This window comes from Oncorhynchus keta, chromosome 10 (genome assembly GCF_023373465.1).
Source record: "Oncorhynchus keta strain PuntledgeMale-10-30-2019 chromosome 10, Oket_V2, whole genome shotgun sequence".
NCBI classification, from domain to species: Eukaryota; Metazoa; Chordata; class Actinopteri; order Salmoniformes; family Salmonidae; genus Oncorhynchus; species Oncorhynchus keta.
In genome coordinates, this window is record NC_068430.1 from 59181342 (window position 1) to 59203613 (window position 22272).

At 43.0% G+C, this 22272-nt stretch overlaps 1 protein-coding gene across 1 annotated transcript; it reads right to left on the reverse strand.

Moving 5' to 3' along the window:
- Positions 1-2235: 2235 nt before the first annotated feature.
- Positions 2236-22272, reverse strand: cfap58 (cilia and flagella associated protein 58). Its single transcript, XM_035778795.2, has 18 exons — positions 22077-22272; positions 20779-21060; positions 20377-20525; positions 18945-19101; positions 18411-18605; positions 18052-18189; positions 17112-17271; positions 12568-12650; positions 12017-12208; positions 10448-10609; positions 10173-10319; positions 9690-9830; positions 8987-9210; positions 7744-7855; positions 7460-7564; positions 6259-6378; positions 5870-6003; positions 2236-2530 (listed from the first exon to the last, which is right to left on the reverse strand). Exons 1-18 carry the CDS (start codon positions 22080-22082, stop codon positions 2410-2412), a joined length of 2628 nt encoding a protein of 875 aa, XP_035634688.1. The 5' UTR covers positions 22083-22272; the 3' UTR covers positions 2236-2409.

Sequence of the window (22272 nt, forward strand, 5' to 3'; positions counted from 1 at the left end):
CGTGCTCCAGATGGAAAGGATGAATGGATGAAGGATGAAGCAGTATGAAGTGCAGCTTGCACGTGCCTATCAAGTCGAATGGGTGTTAGTAACTCAGTTCTTGGGATCAGAGAATCATGGACGCTTGGATCTCAGTATCAACCAAATCAGCCTTCACACGGATTTTGACAAAAATAAAAACTTGGAACACTGTGCTGCTGATAAACACTTGCTGTCATAAAACAAAACAAAAGACTGTATAATTCACTTTTCGACCAGGGGTTATCTGGGTTGTGGGGTTTTGACTAAATAGTATACAGTTTGTCAGAATTGACCAGAATTGACTCCACATCGCTCTCCATGAGGAGAGCCTCCCTCCCCTACGATTTCTAGAATGTGAATACATTCTGACCGTTCCAATTGGTCCCAGAAACTGATGGGTTTGGCCAGAGCCAGTTTGTTAGAGACAATCCAAACGCTTATGAATTTGTGTTTGTCAGTTTGAAGTCACACAAAATACTTCTAGGGTGGCAGATTCTGAACAAATGTACTGTACAGTGTGTAGCGATCGATAGACCAGCAATTCAGGGCGAGTCGTCAGGCAAGATTAGGAGAATATACGCAGCAGGTTCGGATAATTCATGTAGAAGGTTAGGATAATTAGGTTACGATTAGGAAAAAGGGTTTGTGTTAGCTAAAATACAAACATTTCCACTTCTGACGTCAATTTGATATAAGCTTTATTCAATGTAGGCATGACAGTGATGAGGTAATCTCTACTGGTTTGTAATGGTATCTGGCGCTGTTTGTCACGAACCGCTAGAACAGTGGTTCCCAAACTCTTTTGGCACACAACCCCACATTGATATAAGAACTTTATCATGACCCCACCATGTGAAAAAAATAATGTAATCAACAGCCAATATTTCCTTTTCCGTTTGAGGCTATGGCAGTCTATTACAAATCAGTCTGACAATATTTTTGACATTATTTCATATTTCAGTCCGAAGTATGGTTAGCAGTAACTGAAATGCTTCCCGAAAGTTATTCGGAAGTTCAGGAAAACATCAAGGAAAATCATCAGGCAATAATTGTGAATGATCTGTGTAGAAAAGAACATCATCAATGGTTTGAATTATGACATACTTATAAATTCTATTCTTCAAAATTCAATGGATACATATCATTAATATATAAATCCAAAAATGTAGCAACTGCTCATTTCCCCTTGAATCAATCAAATTGGCTTTATATAGCCCTTTTTACATCAGCAATTGTCACAAAGTGCTTTACAGAGACCCAGCCTAAAACACCAAAGAGGAAGCAATGCAGAAGCAGATACTAAGTGACCACCCTAGAAAGAAGGAACCAAAGAGGAAGCAGGCTCTAAGTGGTGACTAGTCCTCTTCTGGTTGTACCGGGTAGAGATAAAGAGTACATGTTTCCATTAAGGCCAGATTGTTAAATCAGTTCATGGTGTGCATGCTTGGCAGACTGATAACCATAACAGGATGGAGCACACAAAAATACATTCAAACTTTAATGGATAACCAGCAGGATCAGAACCATAATGGCTACAGAGGATGCAAACACTTCCAAATTGCTTTTCATAATTCAGGAAAACTATGAATTTGAAATTGTGATAAATAAGTTTAGCTACTCACCTTTCTGTACACTTCACATACAGTATCAGCATAAGAGCCCACGCTTGTAATGAGGGGCGTTATTAAAAACTCATTTGTCAGCGATTAGAGCACCTTTAACCAATATTTAAAAGTGCAGTATTTGGCTGTGTGGGTTGTTGTCCTAAACCTAATCTCTCGTAGACAGACTATGTAACATAAATGGTATCGTAACGTCTGTCAAAAGACTGATGTGATGACTAAAGTGCAGTATTTCCTGTGCTTTGGTTTTTACATCACTGGTTATTTGGACATATTACGATTGTGTGATGGTGATGCTTAAAGTGGGAATGGGGATTTCAAGCAATGATTTCAAACAGAACCTTTTCAGAAGTGGTTGAGGGCTTTGGCTGAGAGTTTCCATTTAGCAGGGTGGAGATTTCACTAGTCTCGTTAGTATAATTTTCTCATTCACCTTTCTCCAGAACCTAATGGAGCATCTGACGCAATTACACAATATTTTAGTTCAGGGTTTCCGAGGTTATCCTAAACCCACACATTTCTTTCTGAGAGAACGCTGATTGGACTCGCCATTTTCTAACTTCGAACAAATATTGGAGAAAGGCCAGACTGATACGTGAAGTAAGATTTTATTGAATAAAATCACAGCCCAACTCTGGTAATATTGATTTCTCCTTTATAAGAGCTCTTAAAAACAGTATCGACAACGATGAGTGTCCTATGAGTGGTAATAAGAGGCAGTGTGTCAAGACGTTGTAAGGCTGGAGGGAGCTTCTTGTCTCTCCCTCTAGGTGGTGATTTTGCCAGGCTGTTTAAGACTGAAGCCTCCACCGGTGAAGCATGGACCATCGCTGCGCTGGGGCAGGATCACCGACTGTCCCACCTGGGCCAGGCTCCTCTCTTTCTCCCTGCGGACACACAAGAGAGTTCCAGGAAATCTGTCACACAGACACATGCAGACGCATTTAAGATTTGCTCCGTCAACACACACACACACACACACACACACACACACACACACACACACACACACACACACACACACACACACACACACACACACACACACACACACACACACACACACACACACACACACACACACACACACACACACACACGGTAAGTTCGCCCTAAGCTCTAGTTAATTGATTCTCTGGTCGTCCTCCCAGCTTTTTTGATTTGAGCAGTTGAGTCTCCTCAGAGGAGGAAAGGGAGGACTATCCTCCTCAGTGAATTTCATAAAAATACAAATTGAAAAACATTTAAAAAGTTATATTTTTTCAGATAAAACTATACTAAATACAGTTGAAGTCGGAAGTTTACATACACTTAGGTTGGGGTCATTAAAACTTGTTTTTCAACCACAAAACACAGAATTGCCCATTATTAATTGCAGATTTTTTAAAATGTAGATATGCTTTTTAGGCCGTATCACCCAGCCCTATGTACAAGGGTTGCGAAAATGAAGTGAGTGTGTTTGAATGCGTGATCCTAACTGATGATGACCTTCAATGTGAGGTGGGTGATATGTGATGGCTTCAGACATACTGTACCATAAATTATACAGTTGAAGTCAGAAGTTTACATACACCGTAGACAAATACATTTAAACTCAGTTTCTCACAATTCCTGACAATTAATCCTCATAAAAATGACCTGTTTTAGGGCAGTTAGGATCACCACTTGTTTCTTAAGAATGTAAAATGTCAGAATAATAGTAGAGAGAATGATTTATTTAAGCTTTTATTTCTTTCATCACATTCCCAGTGGGTCAGAAGTTTACATACACTCAATATGTATTTGGTAGCATCACCTTTAAATTGGTTACCTTAGGTCAAACGTCTCAGGTAGCCCTCCACAAGCTTCCCACAATAAGTTGGGTGAATTTTGGCCCATTCCTCCTGACAGAGCTGGTGTAACTGAGTCAGGTTTGTAGGCATCTTTGCTCTCACACGCTTTTTCAGTTCTAACCACCATTTTTCTATGAGATTGAGGTCAGGGCTTTGTGATGGCCACTCCAATAGCTTGACTTTGTTGTCCTTAAGCCATTTTGCCACAACTTTGGAAGTATGCTTGGGGTCATTGTCCATTTGGAAGACCAATTTGCGACCAAGCTTTAACTTCCTGACTGATGTCTTGAGATGTTGCTTCAATATATCCACAATTTTCCTACTTCATGATGCCATCTATTTTGTGAAGTGCACCAGTCCCACCTGCAGCAAAGCACCCCCACAACATGATGTTGTCACCCCCGTGCTTCACGGTTGGGATGGTGTTCATCGGCTTGCAAGCCTCCCCCTTTTTCCTCCAAACATAACGATGGTTATCATGGCTAAACAGTTATATTTTTATTTTATCAGACCAGGGGACATTTCTCCAAAAAGTACGATCTTTGTCCCCATGTGCAGTTGCAAACCGTAGTCTGGCTTTATTATGGCGGTTTTCCTCCAGCATCTTCACAGGGTAATTTGCTGTTGTTCTGGGATTGATTTGCATTTTTCGCACACCAAAGTACGTTCATCTCTAGGAGACAGAAGGCGTCTCCTTCCTGAGCAGTATGACGGCTGCGTGGTCCCATGGTGTTTATACTTGTGTACTATTGTTTGTACAGATGAACGTGGTACCTTCAGGCATTTGTAAATTGCTCCCAAGGATGAACCAGACTTGTGGAGGTCAGCAATTATTTTTCTGAGGTCTTGGCTGATTTCCTTTTATTTTCCCATGATGTCAAGCAAAGAGGCACTAGGTTTGAAGATAGGCCTTGAAATACATCCACAGGTCCACCTCCAATTGACTCAAATGATGTCAATTAGCAGAAGCTTTCTTGGGCGCCCTGAAGCCTTCTTCACAACAATTGAACCGCTCTCCTTGAAGTTCTTGATGATCTGATAAATGGTTGATTTACGTGCAATCTTACTGGCAGCAATATCCTTGCCTGTGAAGCCCTTTTTGTGCAATGCAATGATGACAGCACGAGTTTCCTTGCAGGTAACCATGGTTGACAGAGGAAGAACAGTGATTCCAAGCACCACCCTCCTTTTGAAGCTTCCAGTCTGTTATTCGAACTCAATCAGCATGGCAGAGTGATTTCCAGCCTTGTCCTCGTCAACACTCACACCTGTGTTAACGAGAGAATCACTGACATGATGTCAGCTGGTCCTTTTGTGGCAGGGCTGAAATGCAGTGGAAATGTTTTTTGAATTCAGTTAATTTGCATGGCAAGAAGGACTTTGCAATTAATTGCAATTAATCTGATCAATCTTCATAACATTCTGGAGTATATGCAAATTGCCATCAAACAAACTGAGGCAGCAGACTGTGAAAATTAATATTTGTGTCATTCTCAAAACTTTTGGCCACGACTGTATGTAAAACTTCCGCCTTCAACTGTATAATTGTGTTTTATGCTTATTGCACGTTTATAAAACACAGACTAGCCAGCTAGTATAACAGTATTTGGTTAAAATGTACCCTAATGTCCTGCGACAAACTGAGTATTCATTTTCGCAAATCAATGTTCATTGATACTCTTGTTTTAGTAGTGTCTGCTCTGTGCGCAATTTGAGTAGTTGAAACATAAAAAGGATATTGTTCAAAAAGTTAACTTCTCTATTATAGTAAAATAATGTCTAAATGTGTTTTGGTGTCCAGATGACCGATTCTGTTGGACCAAACCTCAAATACAAATAGCGAGTTGAAACCACTTGTCAGAGAAGATCTCTGAACTTTGTTGGCGTGAGTGGCATGGGGAGAGGGGCTTGGTGTGTGGTGTGTGTAAACCATAGAGGAAGAGGCAAAGCGAGAGGTTCCACTCTCGCTAAAATCTGTCCAAAATAAGGCCAATGTGTTTCTATGGGCTTATTTTGGACCTAAACTAGTCACCTGCCTTCCGGCCTTTGTGACAACGACTCCCATTGTTAGGGCGGAGATGTGCAACTCGTCATTATATACAGATCTCTGGTGTAAATGGGAAGGTGCACACAACACAGAGGAGTGAAGGAAATGAGACCAAAAATACAACATGAGAACAAGCGGACATAAACAATTATAAACAGGAAAAATAACAAAACCTTGATTCTTGCGATACAGGCATTTGGAATATCGCACAAAAATATACACTCAAATTAATTTGATATATCGCCCAGCCCTACTTGAACAGTTCAATCAGTTTAGATCAGAAACCCCAGAATGAGCTCAAGTGTGATTCACGTGGTTGGTAAGTACTATACCAGGATAATCTTTACCTGCACTGCTGTTCTTTGCGTTTCTGATTGAGGTACTTCTTCTTGATGTTCTGCAGCTCATGGGCCAGTCTCTCAATCTCATACTTGTACTCCTGTGTCTGGGACTCATACATGTTCAGCTCTGATGACAATGCCTGGATGTGGGGGATTAAAAGGACATCTAAAATAAATCAACTTCAAGCAGCAGCATAGGACTAAACTGAAAATGACATAGCAGGGAAAAAGTTACTCAGGGCCTGTGAGCTTGGCTCGCAAGCCTGTGCATGGTCCTGCTGTATCTGAAGTGGCCATTTCTCTGCCAGTGGTCAGAGCTGCTTGGAAGTAGAGAGGGAGAGAGGCAGACAGACCGACGAGGGATGTACAAAAATAAGATGAAAGGCACAGAGGACCTTGAGCTGTTTTGTCTTCTGCCTCAGTGTCTGTTGGTAGATTTGAAGCTGCTCGGCTGCCTCCGGTCCAGGCTGCCGGGACAGAATGTGCTTCAGCTCCACGTACAGCTTCTCCTTTTCCTGAGCATTTAAGTGGAAGAGAGGGGACGTTAGGCAGCCAAACATTCAGTCAGGGATGGGTTCTTTAAAAACGTGCACACATCCCACTGGGCGCCTCCTTACCAGCTCTCGGCCCACCCATTATTTACATATTTGCATACTGTATCTACACCGAGTATATAAAAATTAAGAACACCTGCTCTTTCCATGACATAGAGTGACCAGGTGAATCCAGCTGAAAACTATGATCCCTTATTGATGTCACTTAAATCCACTTCAATCAGTGTAGATGAAGGAGAGGAGACAGGTTATAACATTTTACTGCAGTGGGCTAAATCAGTGTCTCTTGGCAGTCTTAAAGAAATCTACTTTGAAACAAAAGTATACACCTCACACACATGGTGAGCCATAAACATGGTGTTTATGGCCTTACAAAAAATAAGACACCTGTATACCATGTCACATATAGAGTTGAAATGTATTTCATTTTTAGTTTGCTTTCTAATATTACACTTTATATATCACAGAGGACTGAAATATATCAAAATTGTTTGACATAGAAACACCAGATTTTCAGCGTAAAAAAATAAATAATGTTTATTAATTTAGAAATTATGAAAAATAAGGCCACTAGGTCATTTGACTGCAGGAAAGGGTTTTAAAAGAAGGATTTTTAAGCCTCGAAACAATTGAGATATGGATTGTGCATGTGTGCCATTCAGAAGGTGAATGGGCAAGACAAAAGGTTTAAGTGCCTTTGAACGGGGTATGGTAGTAGGTGCCAGGCGCACTGGTTTTTGTCAAGAACTGCAACACAGCTGGGTTTTTCACTCAACAGTCCATGTCCCGACAAATTGAGGCTGTTCTGAGGGCAAAAGGGGAGGGGGGTTGCAACTTGCAACTCATTATTAGGAAGGTGTTCCTAATGTTTGGCATACTCAGTGTATGCAGTCCATGCTAATTTCTGAAAGTTATGATTAAGAAGTAGTGAAACAATTCTCCCAGGCTTCCATTGATTTCTGCAGTGACCCAACCTACTCCATGTGGGAGCACCTGGTGTTTGGGTAGCCAACAGGATAAGACAGATTTATCTGGATTTTACCTGTAATAAAAGCTCTTTCTCCACCACCTCCTCGCTCTTGGTTATCAGACGCCTCTGTAAAGAGTGAATCTTCTGGATCAACTCATAGGTGCTTGGGTCACTGGCCTGAAGAAAGTCAAATAAGAGGCATTAATGTATAACCCTGATTAGGTTCTCTGGCTATGTCTCACAGAAGCTAGGCCGAAGCATTAAGAAGTTAATGTACTCAAACAGGTCTAAATGTTTTTGAGCCCAAGCACTCACAAAATATGCACACACACACACACACAATCACACACACACACCTCCAGCCTTCTCCAACGATGTACATTCATAGGATTCTCCAGCTCCTCCTCCAAGGCTCTGCACCTTGTCCTCTCTTTGAGCAGCTCCTTCTGCATGTGGTAAACCTCACGTCTGTCACAAAACCCCAAAAAGGGCATCAAATGTCATGGCATTTCCTCATCACATATTTTATGACAACAAATTCAAGTGGGGCATAGATTGAAAACAGACTTCAATTCCATTTTTTCATTAATCATTAAGGATGTAAAAACATTGGCAAGCCTGTATCAAGTCAATGTTTTGTTGATGGCAGATGTCCAGCAAATGCCCTATGGTAACCTTTTGTGGGCTGCAGATATCAACAGGTTCACAATAAAGCAAATTAATGCCGATGAATAAGACAGCAATGTAAACTGAGCAATGCAGAAATATTCCTGCTGCACAGATCTGTGCACTTTTGTACCACAAAAACAATTTACATAGTGGAATAATGTCAAAAGAAAAGTTATTAACAATTTAGCATAAATTACAGACATTGATTAGGAGTTTAGTGTGCTGTGCTCTTCGAACGGTGTTGGGTTCTAATTTGAAATATACTTATTCCTGTCACTATATAATAACTTATTGATTACATAACATGTATGATAACTGTTTATGTTCTGTGTCATTGAAAGGTGAATAAGGAACGTGTATGGAAAGTTAATGAGGGAGACGAAGGGCAACAGTTAGTCTTTGATAAAGCAGGCCAGCTGCGGAACCAGGGAGGAGCGAGGCATTTGACTTGAGGTCCAAGTCAACAGAAGAAGTGAGAAGAAACCTCTTGGAGGGGGGCCAGAGGGGCCCACCCCAACAACCATCCTACTACAGTCCTATCTCACACACATACACTTCCACACCTACAAAGGTTCTAGCGTCAGGCAAGGCCATGACTATACCAGTTGAGAGGAACCAGGTTAGTTCCTGCCTAGCAACGTAGATGCATTGGCTATGTAGATGTGCAAGGAGTTGACCCCGCCTAGTAGGTTAGAAATATATGTGCTTGTATCATCAAACGGTTGAATAAATCTAGCTTGAGCTTTCTTCGGAGTCCAACTGAAATTTGTCTCAATCTTTCTCTGTTTCCCTATGTCCCCCCTGTGCCCCGTCTATATCAGCGTCTCCCACCTCTGTCTCGCCCCCTCACTTTCTTGCTGTCTTGCACTCTCTCACTCTCTACCTCTGTGTTTCTATTAGTCCCTCTCCCTCTTCCTCTTTCAATCTCACCTTAAGTCTTCCACATTAGCCACAGTCTTGGCCAGGATGCCCTTCTCCCGTCTGAGTTTCTTGATCTCCATCTTGAGGAGGCGAATGTCCTCCACCCTCTGGTTGTACTGGATCTCTCCCTTGTTCAGCATGGACTGCTGGATCTTGATCTTCTCGTAGAGTAGGGCAAGCTCATCGTTTCGTCGCACCAGCTGAGTGCCCAGGATATCTCGCTCGCTGATCACCTACAAGACGGTGATGGCAAAAGAGAAAACAACAAAAACCCCAGGTTACTTTGATCAAAGACTGTAAAAATACATTTAGAAATAAAACATATTTGTGATATTGGCCCTTTGTGATAACGTGTTTGATTATTTAATGGATACTAAATGGATAGTGCTATTTCCTAGAAAGTCACATTTACAGAATGTTTTACTTGGTCTCATACATTCAAAGACAAACCTCATTAGGAAGAAATGAAAAGCTGCACCTCTGTCACATTCTGCAGCCACATCAACACAATGTTTTTTGACCCATGTGATGCATGACCACAAAGGCATGACAGATCTGCTCTCCATCCCAGGCCTCTACGGGAAGGGCCTGCCCCTTTATTCAAATCAGCACTATTTTATCGCTATGACAGTACTATTTGTCTCTTGGAATGGGCAGTGAGTTCTCAGTGAAAGCAGGTAGTCACCTTTCCACCCCTCTCTCTGTCCCTTACCTGATCCAATTCTTTCTTCTGTCTGAGCCGCTCAGCATCAGCGTCAGATATGATCTTGAGCAGCTTTCTCTCCTCGGCCTCCTGGTTGTCGATAAACTGCTTCGTCTCCTGAGCCTGCTGCTTCATCTTCTGGAGCTCGGCCTATGGGGGAATGGAAAGACGGCCTATACTTAAAATTTGAATTTGAAAATGAGGTAAATGACGGGTAAAGAAAAAGAAAACACTTTGGGCCTTGGTCAAAAGTTGTGCACTATAAAGGGAATTAGGTGCCATTTGGAATGCAGCATTTGCTTCAAGAAGGCAGGATGGGTGTCATCCTGGTGGTGAGGGTGTCATCTTGGTGGTGAGGGTGTCACCCTGGTGTGATTGAAAGAGCTAAAGCAGGTTGGTGTTAATATTCGAGTAAAACAAAATGCAAAAAAAGTACATTTGCATAGTAGTTAATTTAGCCACTCACACAGTGAGCACGGCATAGTAAATTACCTTCAGAGCCTCCTTCTCTTTCTCCACTCGCTGGAACTCCAGGTGCTCCTTGACCAGGGCAGACTCTTTGCTGTTGATCTCCTCCCTTAGCTGGTCAATCTGATGGTTCATGATCTTCAGTTTCCTCTTCATCTCTGTGATCTCATCCTGAAAGAGAGGTCGGAGAGTGAATGAGTGAGTGGGTGAGCGAGCGAGCAAAGGATTGACCGATCGACAGACCGGACAATCACCTGCCTGCCTGTCCACACGACTGACTACTCCTATGTAAATCCAACCTGGGCTTCGATGAGGTTCTTGCTGTAGAGGTTCCGATCAGATCGGACCGCCTCGTAGAGGTTCTGCTGCTGTTTGAGCTTGGTCTCTGCCTCTGCAATCTTCTTCTTGTACTCAAAGATCTGCATCTCCCTCATTTTAATGTCCTCCATGTGTTGGAGCACCTGTGGAAGAAAAGAACAGAGAGAACAAAAAATCATCCCAAGAGGGGGTTTAGTTTGGGACTTAATATAAGACTTGGGCTTACGTAACCAGAAGCTGATAGCTTGGTGTTTATAAAAGACAACCTAGACACAATACCGGCTTGTTGTAGTCCTAAATGATAAACTGTAATGTTCAAATTTTCTCCACATGTAACGGTGTTTAGTCTGTTGCAACACACGTCGCATATCACATTATCTCGTCTTCTGTGTTAAAATCCTAATTGATAAACTGCAATGTTCAAATGGAGTTCCCTCCCATTTTCTCTGCTTCATCAACATTAATGCTAGTGCTACATTACTGGTACAGTATGTAACTGAGCCTAAATCCCTGGGGCTGTTATGTATCCAACGAGGATTTAGGATCAGCTATGCCCTTTAGATCACAACGAATAAGACCTGCCAGCACTCTGGGCACCTCATTGATAAGCATTGTATAATTCTCACACTAAATATCTACGTAACCCATTTCTGAAAACCCATTACTTATAAAAAAAACATTTGAGATTCATAAACTTGGCGTACACCATACATACTCATGTTTCTCACTATAAAATCAGCCCCGTCCTAAAACTGTGTGCATCTGAATGAGCATTATTTATTCGCCAGGAAAACGTTAACTTTTTATGGTGATTAATAACACCCTATTTTCTGTATAATTTGGAGGTATACTGAAATTAAGCCAGAACAGTTTCACCAAAAACAAGCAATGGCACATTTTATCAAATGTTTTGGAAGTGTTACCACAATGTTTTCATCTTTGGGGATTTCTATTGGAAAAGCAGTTTCTGCCTATCTTTATACTGTACTGTCTTTGTGGTTACTAATAGATGTACGAGATACCATATCCAGTCAAAGGGATGGCTAAATCTTGAAACTCCTTTTGTCACCACAGATTTAAGTAAAACGGCTTTTAACTGCTTGGTCTTGTCATGCAGGGCATCCTTGTAAAAGAGCCCCTGCCTAAATAAAGGTTCAATAATTCCTATTTATCAATTAGATTGCAAATGTAAAGTAAATAGATGTTCGCTCTTCTTAGTAACGACAAAAAGCTGCATTTGTTTAGTCATTCAGTTTTTCTGTTGTTGTTGTTTTATGAACATCGTGTCAACCTCACCATTCCTCATTTGCACAAAGTACTTACTTGCCTGCTTGCAATGCAATAATTACTATAAGAGGCAAGAAGTTGTGCTTTGGATGGTCTGAACTTTGCGTGGAGGTAAGCACATTCTCCAGGCAAGTTCAGTTTTTATAAATGCACTGAAAACGGGTGCATGTTATGTTTTACATGCAAAATATAATATTTTGTACGTACGCAGCGTTTATAAATGAGGCCCCTGGTCTCTCCACTCATCCCTGATCTTAGTGCACCTTGTGTGTGAGGTCGCTGGCCTCGTTGATATAGCGGTCACGCTCCTTCTCCAGCTGGTAGATGATCTTGCGCTGCTTCTGGGCCTCGTCGCGGTAGTTCATGATCTCCTGGTCCAGGTTCTTCTTGGACTGCTCATGGAGCTTCACTACATTCAGCTGCTTCTCCGTGGCATTAGCTGCCTTGATCATGTTCTACAATGTACACACACACACGCATGCAAACACGCACAAAACAAACACACACACACAAATGTACATGCACAAACGAACACAGACACACTTTAACAATGGGTTATGAGCAGATGAGAGTGTGTTTGGTGCACATTTGTCACATTAAGATGTGTCTAATGAAACAAATCATGCTAAACAAGGCCTGCAACGTGATAGGCTATGCACATAATGTCATGTAGTAGTAGGTGCTGGCAATGCCGGGGTTGTCGGTTTGATTTCTGCATGGGGTACACACTGGATGTCTGTCACTGTCAATGTTGACAGTTCTGCAAGTTGCTTCAAATAAAAGTGTCTGCTAAATTATATTATTCTCTACATACCTTGTTCAGGATGTCTCTTTCCCGCACCAGTTCGTCAATGCCTTTCTTGTCAATCTCCATCTGCTTTTTGGAGGACTCCATTTCTGTTCACAACACATGGTTCATGTTTTTGAGTGAGAGAGAATGACAGAAATTCTGTATACATAATTGATGTACCTTGCACACAAACCCCACCACAACGTAACCACTACATTTAATATTTTCAGAGTTACTGAAAGGTAAGAAAACATGTCATCTTCCTGTCAAAAAGAATGCATTTGGCCTCCCGAGCGGAGCAGCGGTCTAAGGAACTGCATCGCAGTGCTAGAAGCGTCACTAGAAGATCCGGGTTCAATCCCGGGATATGTCGCAGCAGGCCGTGACCGGGTGACCCAGCTGTACGGTGTTTCCTCCGACACATTGGTGCAGCTGGCTTCCGGATTAAGCGGGCAGTGTGTCAAGAAGCAGTGCGGCTTGGCGGGGTCATGTTTCGAAGGACGCAAGACTCTCGACCTTCGCCTCTCCGAGTCCGTATGTGAATTGCAGCGATGGGGTAAAACTGTAACTACCAATTGGATATCACGAAATTGGGGAGAAAAGGGGTAAAAAGTAAAAAGTGCTTTTGACAGAGCAGAGGAGTGTTGAAGTGTCAACCCAGATATTTGTGTGTCTCCAAATCAAATCAAATGTTATTGGTCACATACACATGGTTAGCAGATGTTAATGCGAGTGTAGCGAAATGCTTGTGCTTCTAGTTCCGACCGTGCAGTAATATCAAACAACTAATCTAAAAATTTCACAACAACTACCTTATACACACAAGTGTAAAGGAATGAATAAGAAAATGTACATATAAATATATGGATGAGCGATGGCCGAACTGCAAAGGCAGGATGCAGTAGACGGTATAGAGTACAGTATATACATATGAGATGAGTAAATGTAGGGTATGTAAACATTATATAAAGTGGCATTGTTTAAAGTGACTAGTGATACATTTATTACATCTATTTTTTAATTATTAAAGTGGCTAGAGATTTGAGTCAGTATGTTGGCACCAGCCACTCAATGTTAGTGATGGCTGTTTAACAGTCTGATGGCCTTTAGATAGAAGCTGTTTTTCAGTCTCTCGGTCCCAGCTTTGATGCACCTGTATTGACCTCGCCTTCTGGATGATAGTGGGGTGAACAGGCAGTGGCTCAGGTGGTTGTTGTCCTGGATGATCTTTTTGGCCTTCCTGTGACATCGGGTGGTGTAGGTGTCCTGGAGGGCAGGTAGTTTGCCCCCGGTGATGCGTTGTGCAGACCTCACTACCCTCTGGAGAGCCTTGCGGTTGTGGGCGGAGCAGTTGCCGTACCAGGCGGTGATACAGCCCGACAGGATGCTCTCGATTGTGCATCTCTAAAGGTTTGTGAGTGTTTTTGGTGACAAGCCAAATTTCTTCAGCCTCCTGAGGTTGCGCCTTCTCCTGTTGCGCCTTCTTCACCACTCTGTCTGTGTGGGTGAACCATTTCAGTTTGTCCATGATGTGTACGCCGAGGAACTTAAACTTTCCACCTTCTCCACTACTGTCCTGTCGATGTGGATAGGGGAGTGCTCCCTCTGCTGTTTCCTGAAGTCAACGATCATCTCCTTTGTTTTGTTGACGTTGAGTGTGAGGTTATTTTCCTAACACCACACTCAGAGGGCCCTCACCTCCTCCCTGTAGGCCGTCTCATCGTTGTTGGTAATCAAGCCTACCACTGTAGTGTCGTCTGCAAACTTGATGATTAAGTTGGAGGCGTGCATGGCCACGCAGTCATGGATGAACAGGGAGAACAGGAGAGGGCTGAGAACGCACCCTTGTGGGGCCCCAGTGTTGAGGATCAGCAGGGTGGAGATGTTTCCTACCCTCACCACCTGGGGGCGGCCCATCAGAAAGTCCAGGAACCAGTTGCAAAGGGCGGGGTCGAGACCCAGGGTCTTGAGCTTAATGACGAGTTTGGAGGGTACTATCGTGTTAAATGCTGAGCTGTAATCGATAAACAGCTACATAGGTATGCCTACATAGGTATGCCTTGTGTCCAGATGGGTTAGGGCAGTGTGCAGTGTGATTGTGATTGCGTCGTCTGTGGACCTATTTGGGAGGTAAGCAAATTGGAGTGGGTCTAGGGTGTCAGGTAGGGTGGAGGTGATATGATCCTTGACTAGTCTCTCAAAGCACTTCACAAGCATTTCGCTACACTCGCATTAACATCTGCTAACCATGTGTATGTGACAAATAAAATTTGATTTGATTTGATGACGGAAGTGAGTGCAACAGCGCAATAGTTGTTTAGCTCAGTTACCTTAGCTTTCTTGGGAACAGAAACAATGGTGGCCCTCTTGAAGCATGTGGAAACAGCAGACTGGGATAGGGATCAATTGAATATATCCATAAACACACCAGCCAGCTGGTCTGCGCATGTTCTGAGGACGCGGCCAGGGATGCCGTATGGGCCGGCAGCCTTGCGAGGGTTAACACGTTTAAATGTTTTACTCACGTTGGCTGCAGTGAAGAAGAGCCCGCTGGTTTTGGTAGCGGGCCTTGTCAGTGGCACTGTATTGTCCTCAAAGCGAGCAAAGAATTTGTTTAGTTTGCCTGGGAGCAAGGCGTCGGTGTCCGCGACGGGGCTGGTTTTCTTTTTGTAATCCGTGATTGACTGTAGACCCTGCCACATACGTCTCGTGTCTGAACCGTTGAATTGCGACTCTACTTTGTCTCTATACTGACACTTAGCTTGTTTGATTGCCTTGCGGAGGGAATAGCTACACTGTTTGTATTCGGTCATGTTTCCGGTCGCCTTGCCATGATTAAAAGCAGTGGTTCGCGCTTTCAGTTTTGCGCAAATACTGCCATCAAACCATGGTTTCGGGTTGGGGAAGGTTTTAATAGTCACCGTGGGTACAACATCACCGATGCACTTGTTAATAAACTTGCTCACTGAATCAGCGTATACATCAATGTTGTTGTCTAAGGCTATCCAGAACATATCCCAGTCCACAATCGTGGAATCAGATTGGTCGACCAGCATTGAACAGACCTGAGCACAGGCGTTTCTTGTCTATAGGCTGGGAGCAACAAAATGGAGTTGTGGTCAGATTGGAGGGCTTTGTATGCATTGTGGAAGTTAGAGTAGCAATGATCCAGAATTTCTCCAGCCCAGGTCGCGCATTCGATATGCTGATAAAATTTAGGGAGCCTTGTTTTCAGATTAGTCTTGTTAAAATCCCCAGCTACAATAAATGCAGCCTCAGGATATGTGGTTTCCGGTTTACATAGAGTCCAATGAGGTTCTTTCAGGGCCGTTGAGGTGTCTGCTTGGGGGGGATATACACGGCTGTGATTATAATCAAAGAGAATTATCTTGATAGATAATGCGGTCGGCATTTGATTGTAAGGAATTCTAGGTCAGCTGAAAAAAAGGACTTGAGTTCCGGTATGTTGTTATGATCACACCACGACTCATTAATCATAAGGCATACACCCCCGCCCTTCTTCTTACCAGAAAGATGTTTGTTTCTGTCGGCGCGATGCATGAAGAAACCGGGTGGCTGTATCGACTCTGATAACATATCCCGAGTGAGCCATGTTTCCGTGAAACAGAGAATGTTACAATCTCTGATGTCTCTCTGGAAGGCAACCCTTGTTTGAATTTTGTCTACCTTGTTGTCAAGAGACTTGACATTGGCGAGTAGTATACTCGGAAGCGGTGTAGGATGTGCCCATCTACGGAGCCTGACCAGAAGACCGCTCCGTCTGCCCCTTCCGCGGTGCCGTTGTTTTGGGTTGCCTACTGGGATCCGATCCATTGTCCTGAGTGGTGGTCCAAACAGAGGATCCGCTTCAGGAAAGTCGTATTCCTGGTCGTAATGTTGGTAAGTTGACGTTGCTCTTATATCCAATAGTTCTTATATCCAATAGTCCCGGCCATATGTAATAACACTTAAGATTTCCTGGGGCAACAGTGTAAGAAATAATACATAAAAAACACAAAATACTGCATAGTTTCCTAAGAACGCCAAGCGAGGCGACCATCTCTGTCAGTGCCATCATTCAGGGATGGCTCCTACAAATGCATCCCGGCATGCATTTGTGTGGGCGTGTATCCGTGTAGGTTTAGTTCTGCGTGTGTGTGCATGTTGAAATCAAATAAAATGTTATTTGTCACTTGCCGAATATAACAGGTGTAGACTTTAACGTGAAAAGCTTGCTTACGAGCCCTTCCCAAAGATGCAGAGTAAATAAAACATATAAAATAGTAACACAAGAGGAATAAAATACACAAGAATGGAGCTATATACAGGAAGTACCAGTACCAGATCAATGTGCAGGGGTATGAGGTATTTGAGGTAGATATGCACATGAAGGCAGGGTAAGTGACTAGGCATCAGGATAGATAACAATAAACTAAAGAACAGAGTAGCAGCAGCATATGATGAGTGTAAAGGTGTGTGTATATGTGTGCATGTGTGGTGTTGTGTGAGTGTGTATATAGTGTGTATTTATTGTCTTGTGAGTGTGCATAGTGTGTGTGTATCCTTGCCTCTCTCCAGGCCAGCGATCTGGTTTTTCAGCATGTCCCTCTGCTGCTCCACTTCCAACTTCTGATCCTCCGTCTGTCGGAACTTCCGCTGAGTGGCCTCTCTCATCTTTGTTAGTTTGGCAATCTCCTGACGCATCTGATTCACCTCCTCCTCCTTCATCTGAGGAGGTGGAAACAAAAGGAGGGAGGAAGAGAGATAAGAAGAGAGAGAGAAAGAGAGAGGGGTGGGGGGTCAAAGAGAGAATAGGTATTTATTGGGTTGCTGACATTAGGGCTCCTGTCCAATTTTCATGTCTCCCACGCCTCAGCCAGCTTGTCCAGCGCCTATGCCTCGGGCGGCCCGTCAAACTCACCCAGGTGGTACGCCGGGTGCCGCCCCTAGAGGGGGAGTACTGTCACGCTTTTGCCCGCTCCCCCTCTCGAGCGCCAGGCTGCCCTTCATTTCGCACGCCTGTCACCATCATTATGCAATATTGGACTCACCTGGACTCCATTGCTTTGTTGATTATCCCCTCGATATCTGTCTGCTCCTCAGTTTGTTCCCTGTGTCAGCATTGATGTCGTTGTTTTTGCCCCTGTCCAGACCCTGTTCCTGTTCTGTTTCATGTCCGTGTTTTATTAAATGTTTACTCACTGTACCTGCTTCTCGTCTCCAGCGTCGATCCTTACACTCCTACTTTGCCACACTTTGTGAATATGGGCCCATATGTGCTGCCTTGCAATGGTGTGCGAAAAACAGCCAAAAAACAACCATGGGGTCCCATGATTAATATAAGGTTTTACTGGAATGATGTTTCGATCAACAGTAGGCAGCACTTTGTGAGGGCTCTCTATTGGTTTCTGTCATATGTGGAGCTACACACACACACACACACACACACACACACACACACACACACACACACACACACACACACACACACACACACACACACTTTACCTTAAGGTCAGATGCCCTTTGCTGTGTGTCGAGGGAGAGCTGCTCCAAACTCAGGGCATTCTGTTCATTCTCCTGCTGGAGTTTGGTGTTTCTCACTTGCAGTTGCTCCAGCTCCTTTGTGGCCCGCTCATTGAGAATCTGCGAGGGGACAAACGGCACAAATCAAATCACTCATTAAATCTAATCCCCCTAAAGCATACATGTAAAAGTTGTATTCCATGTGTGTACGACTGGCACCATCTCTCAAGTTGGTGTTCCCTCGCCAGCCCATCTGTGAAAAGATTGGAGGATGGAGGGGAAGGGAGAGGACCGGTGGACAGGGAGGGCGGGTGGGACATCACCCCTGGTCACGGCCTCACCTTCTGCTCCCGCAGCTGCTGCTCCAGCCTCTGCTGCTCCTCTTTGCTGCGCTGGCTCTGCAGGTTCAGCACTTTAATGTCCGACTGCTTGGTGTCCAGGTCTGTGTGCAGCTGCTTCACTTCCTTCTCCAGCTTCTCCTTCCGCCGTGTCTCCCGCGAGCACTCGTTCTGACGGACCTGAATGTCTTGCTGGAGCTATGTTGGACAGAATATAGGATAAAAACAATGTTGTTACTAGCAAGTATTTTGACAGAAAGCAGGCACTGGAGTGGACTTACTATATAATAAGGCCCCAGTTAATTTAGGGCTGGATGTGCCCAGACTTGTGGACACACTGTACAGCAAATAAAGCCTACTGGTTTATTTGCAACCGAATGGGAATGAGGACTGAAATTATAAACAATTACAGAGTCAGGATCCAGACAACTACCAAGTGTATGGCCATAATACCTACCTAATAACTAATGCCTTACCTGCCAGTTAAGTGAAGGTAATGCAAATGCACCACATACATTTCTTAATTTTCTGCATTACCTGAGATATGGTTTCCATCGCCTTTTCTTTTTGAACCTCCATCTCTTGTTGACTGGCGGTGGCCTTTGTTAGATTCTTTCGCAGTGTCACCACTTCCGTAAGCAGTTCATCTCTTTCCTTGGTTAGTTCCTCTTTGATTTTCAGCAGATCATTTACACTGAAAAACAAATTAGATTTCAGTTGAAACTCCTCTAATGTTATCGTTATCTAGAGATGTAGGCAGTGCTTAATTTGTAGGCTGAGAATCCGTAGATAACCGCCCATTCCCGTCACCCTGGAAATATCGTGTTCTGTGGTGTTTTTTGTCTTACAGTAACTTTATACTATGCTATTATATTTGGCATTATGTGATCTTGCAGACATTGATTCAGCTTTGATTGACCTTTATCAAACGAGCACTATATTCTCCAGAGTAGTCTGTTCTCTACGAGTAGACCAGAGACTATGTGTAAATAGAGAATCCTGCACATCCATAGAAGCACATCCAGTAGCCTAGAGCAGAAGCGTTTCTTGCACACAAAAATGTCATTTTATAAGTGCATTTCATGCAATTCTACATCATTTTACATAACTCTTTTTTGGACCACAGAAATTACTGATATGACAGGCTACTCTGACATTGACAAACTGTGATCAATATAAATGACTGAGCGACCCAATGATGAAGATAGGCTAGTGGATGTGCACTCACCAGTAATGGCCGATGCGCTCGTGCCATTATCTCTCAAGATACTTTGTAAAATAGTGTTGTCCCCTAGAGTCATTATACTGAACTTGTATTTCAATTACAATACTTATAATAGGGCCTATTTATATTTGTATGATGAAGTGCAATGCTGGCGAGATGGAGAGTTACAGACACATGTCTATCAGAGCAGAGAGATCACAAAAATAGAATCTCAATGTAGTTCTGTGAGAGACACAGGTGCATGCTTCTCTCTCTCACCACAGCAATGGACAAGGGTTGGTCCCAAAACATAGGCTACAATGTTAAACAAACTTAAACCCGGACCCAGCCCAACCCGAATCAATTCTCAGAATAAGTGCAGGCTGAAAATCTAAGTTTTTCCATAAAGTTTTTTAGGGGGCAGGAGAATTAACGTTGAGGCAACTTGATATAGCCTAACTAGGATATTTTTATTTTTACATTGCAAATAGAGGAAATGTTTTGTCATGCCAAGAGGTACCGGATCCAGGCAAATACATTTAAGTCATTTACATTTAAGTCATTTAGCAGACGCTCTTATCCAGAGCGACTTACAAATAGGTGCCAAAACGAAGCGGTCCAAAACTGCAGGATCTTGTTCCGGCAGGATTCGGCTCAAATTAAGCATTGTATGTAGGCCTTCAGGTATGACAATAATCTCTAGTGAATTGGTTAATTCAAAGGAAGTGGACAATTTACAGTGTGAGTGTGCGCAACTCAACTCACCCATGTTCTTGACCCACGGACAAGCCAGCACCTTGTTCAACAAGTTTTGTTAGATTTGAAATTTCATGTTTCAATGTTTGAATTGTCTCTTTTGCTCTGAGCTCTTTATCGTGGGCTGCATCAACCATTTTCCAAGCCTTTTCTATTTCCTAAAAGAAAAAAAGTGTTCAATTGTATAGTATGGCCATATTACTATGACAAATCTGGGACATGTTGAAACAAAGCACAACTCTAAAACACTGCTCTATATTCTGCTCAAAATGAAGTGTGAATATTTTACTCCATAATAGCCTACAAGAGCTTATTGGCAACAACACTAATGACAACCTTCGTCCTAACCTTAGGCTGTAGGCCTATTACACATCTCTGCAGCTACTCATGTTTTCACCATAAAAGGCCTACCTTCTTCAGAGAAGTTATAGTTGTTTGATCTTCCTGGGACAACTTCAGTGCAGTAGCAACTTTTACTGAATTGGACACTATCTCTGCATTCAGCTCCCTGCATTTTGTCATCAGCCTCTTCTCACTCTCGTGGGACTTCTTCAGGGCATTGGTCAGTTTCTCATATTCAACCCGGAATTTGTCCAGGCTCTTGTCTCCCACCAGCTCATCGAGAACCTCCTGGAACTCCTTCTCCAGTGATTCAAAACTGTTCTCATCTGCTTCTGGCTTTTGACCTTTATCCTGGGAAAGGACACACAAACTGCAATCAAGCACTTGTCAAATCTGAGAGAGTAAGCTAATTGCAAGGCACTGAAATTGACACATTATGTTCTCTGTAGGGTTTCACTCCTGCAATAACTACTGTAACTGATCTGTTTTCTATTCCTCTTATGTGTATCTGTTGCAGTTGATCTTGTTTTTTGCCCTGACTATACTACACATGACCTGATTGTGACAATAAAGATATATTGATTCTTAACTGTCACTGGTTACTATACGCCTACTATAGAAATGCAGTGACATTAATAAAAATTATTGGACGAAAAATAAAGTTAACGAAGAAATCTTGACAATTCTGCAACGTTAACATACTGCAATCCCGAACCAGTATCTATCTATCTGTGCGTTAGAGACCTCTCGCCCAGAAAGCTGATTCAAACTCCCATTCACCAGCTCTGTATGCGTTTTAATGTCAAAATACCTTCGTCGTTGATCACCACATATAGAGTTTCGCTGAGCAATTATCTTAATTTACTCGTTATGACCGGTATGTACTGTCATTTGAAGTGCTGAAAAGGCATTGCTTGTCAATTTTTTTATGTAGACCTTTTTTGGAAGTGCATACCGGCCTTAAAATTAATATAGTTGCTCCACGAAACTTCATATTTGGCGATCAACGAAAGTATTTTAAATTAGGCCGAACGCTTGCAGAGCTGCCGCTGGTGAATGGAGTTTGAATCGGATTGAGAGCTTTCTGCACTCACAGTGTACAGAAAGTCACGATACAGTAGGTGATTATTCACTCGTCACCAACTAGACGCCAGAAAACGGACCGAAGTTTTCCAACAAGAAAGCCTTGTGTTTGTTATCCTTTGCTAAACGTTTTTCTGCGGTGTCCACTAATGAATACTACCCAGCGGAAGACAAAGTTAGCTAACGTACAGTAATTTAGCACCTGTTACACTGTTGCTTTTGTTTTGGCAAAACAAAACGTAGCGTTAGCTATCTAGCTAGCTATAGGAACCAGCACAACTTACCTCCATGTTTCCTGTCCCGTTAGTCAAAAGCGCTTAGTTATAATACACAAGATTGTTATTTCCAAATGTCTGCGACTCATTTGTTATGACACTGACAGCTGGCTAGCTCCAGTAGCTAAGCTAGCTCTCTGCATGTTGTTCATTCATACACTCCAAGGAAACGCGTCCCGTTACCAGGCAACGACTGCCCGTTCTC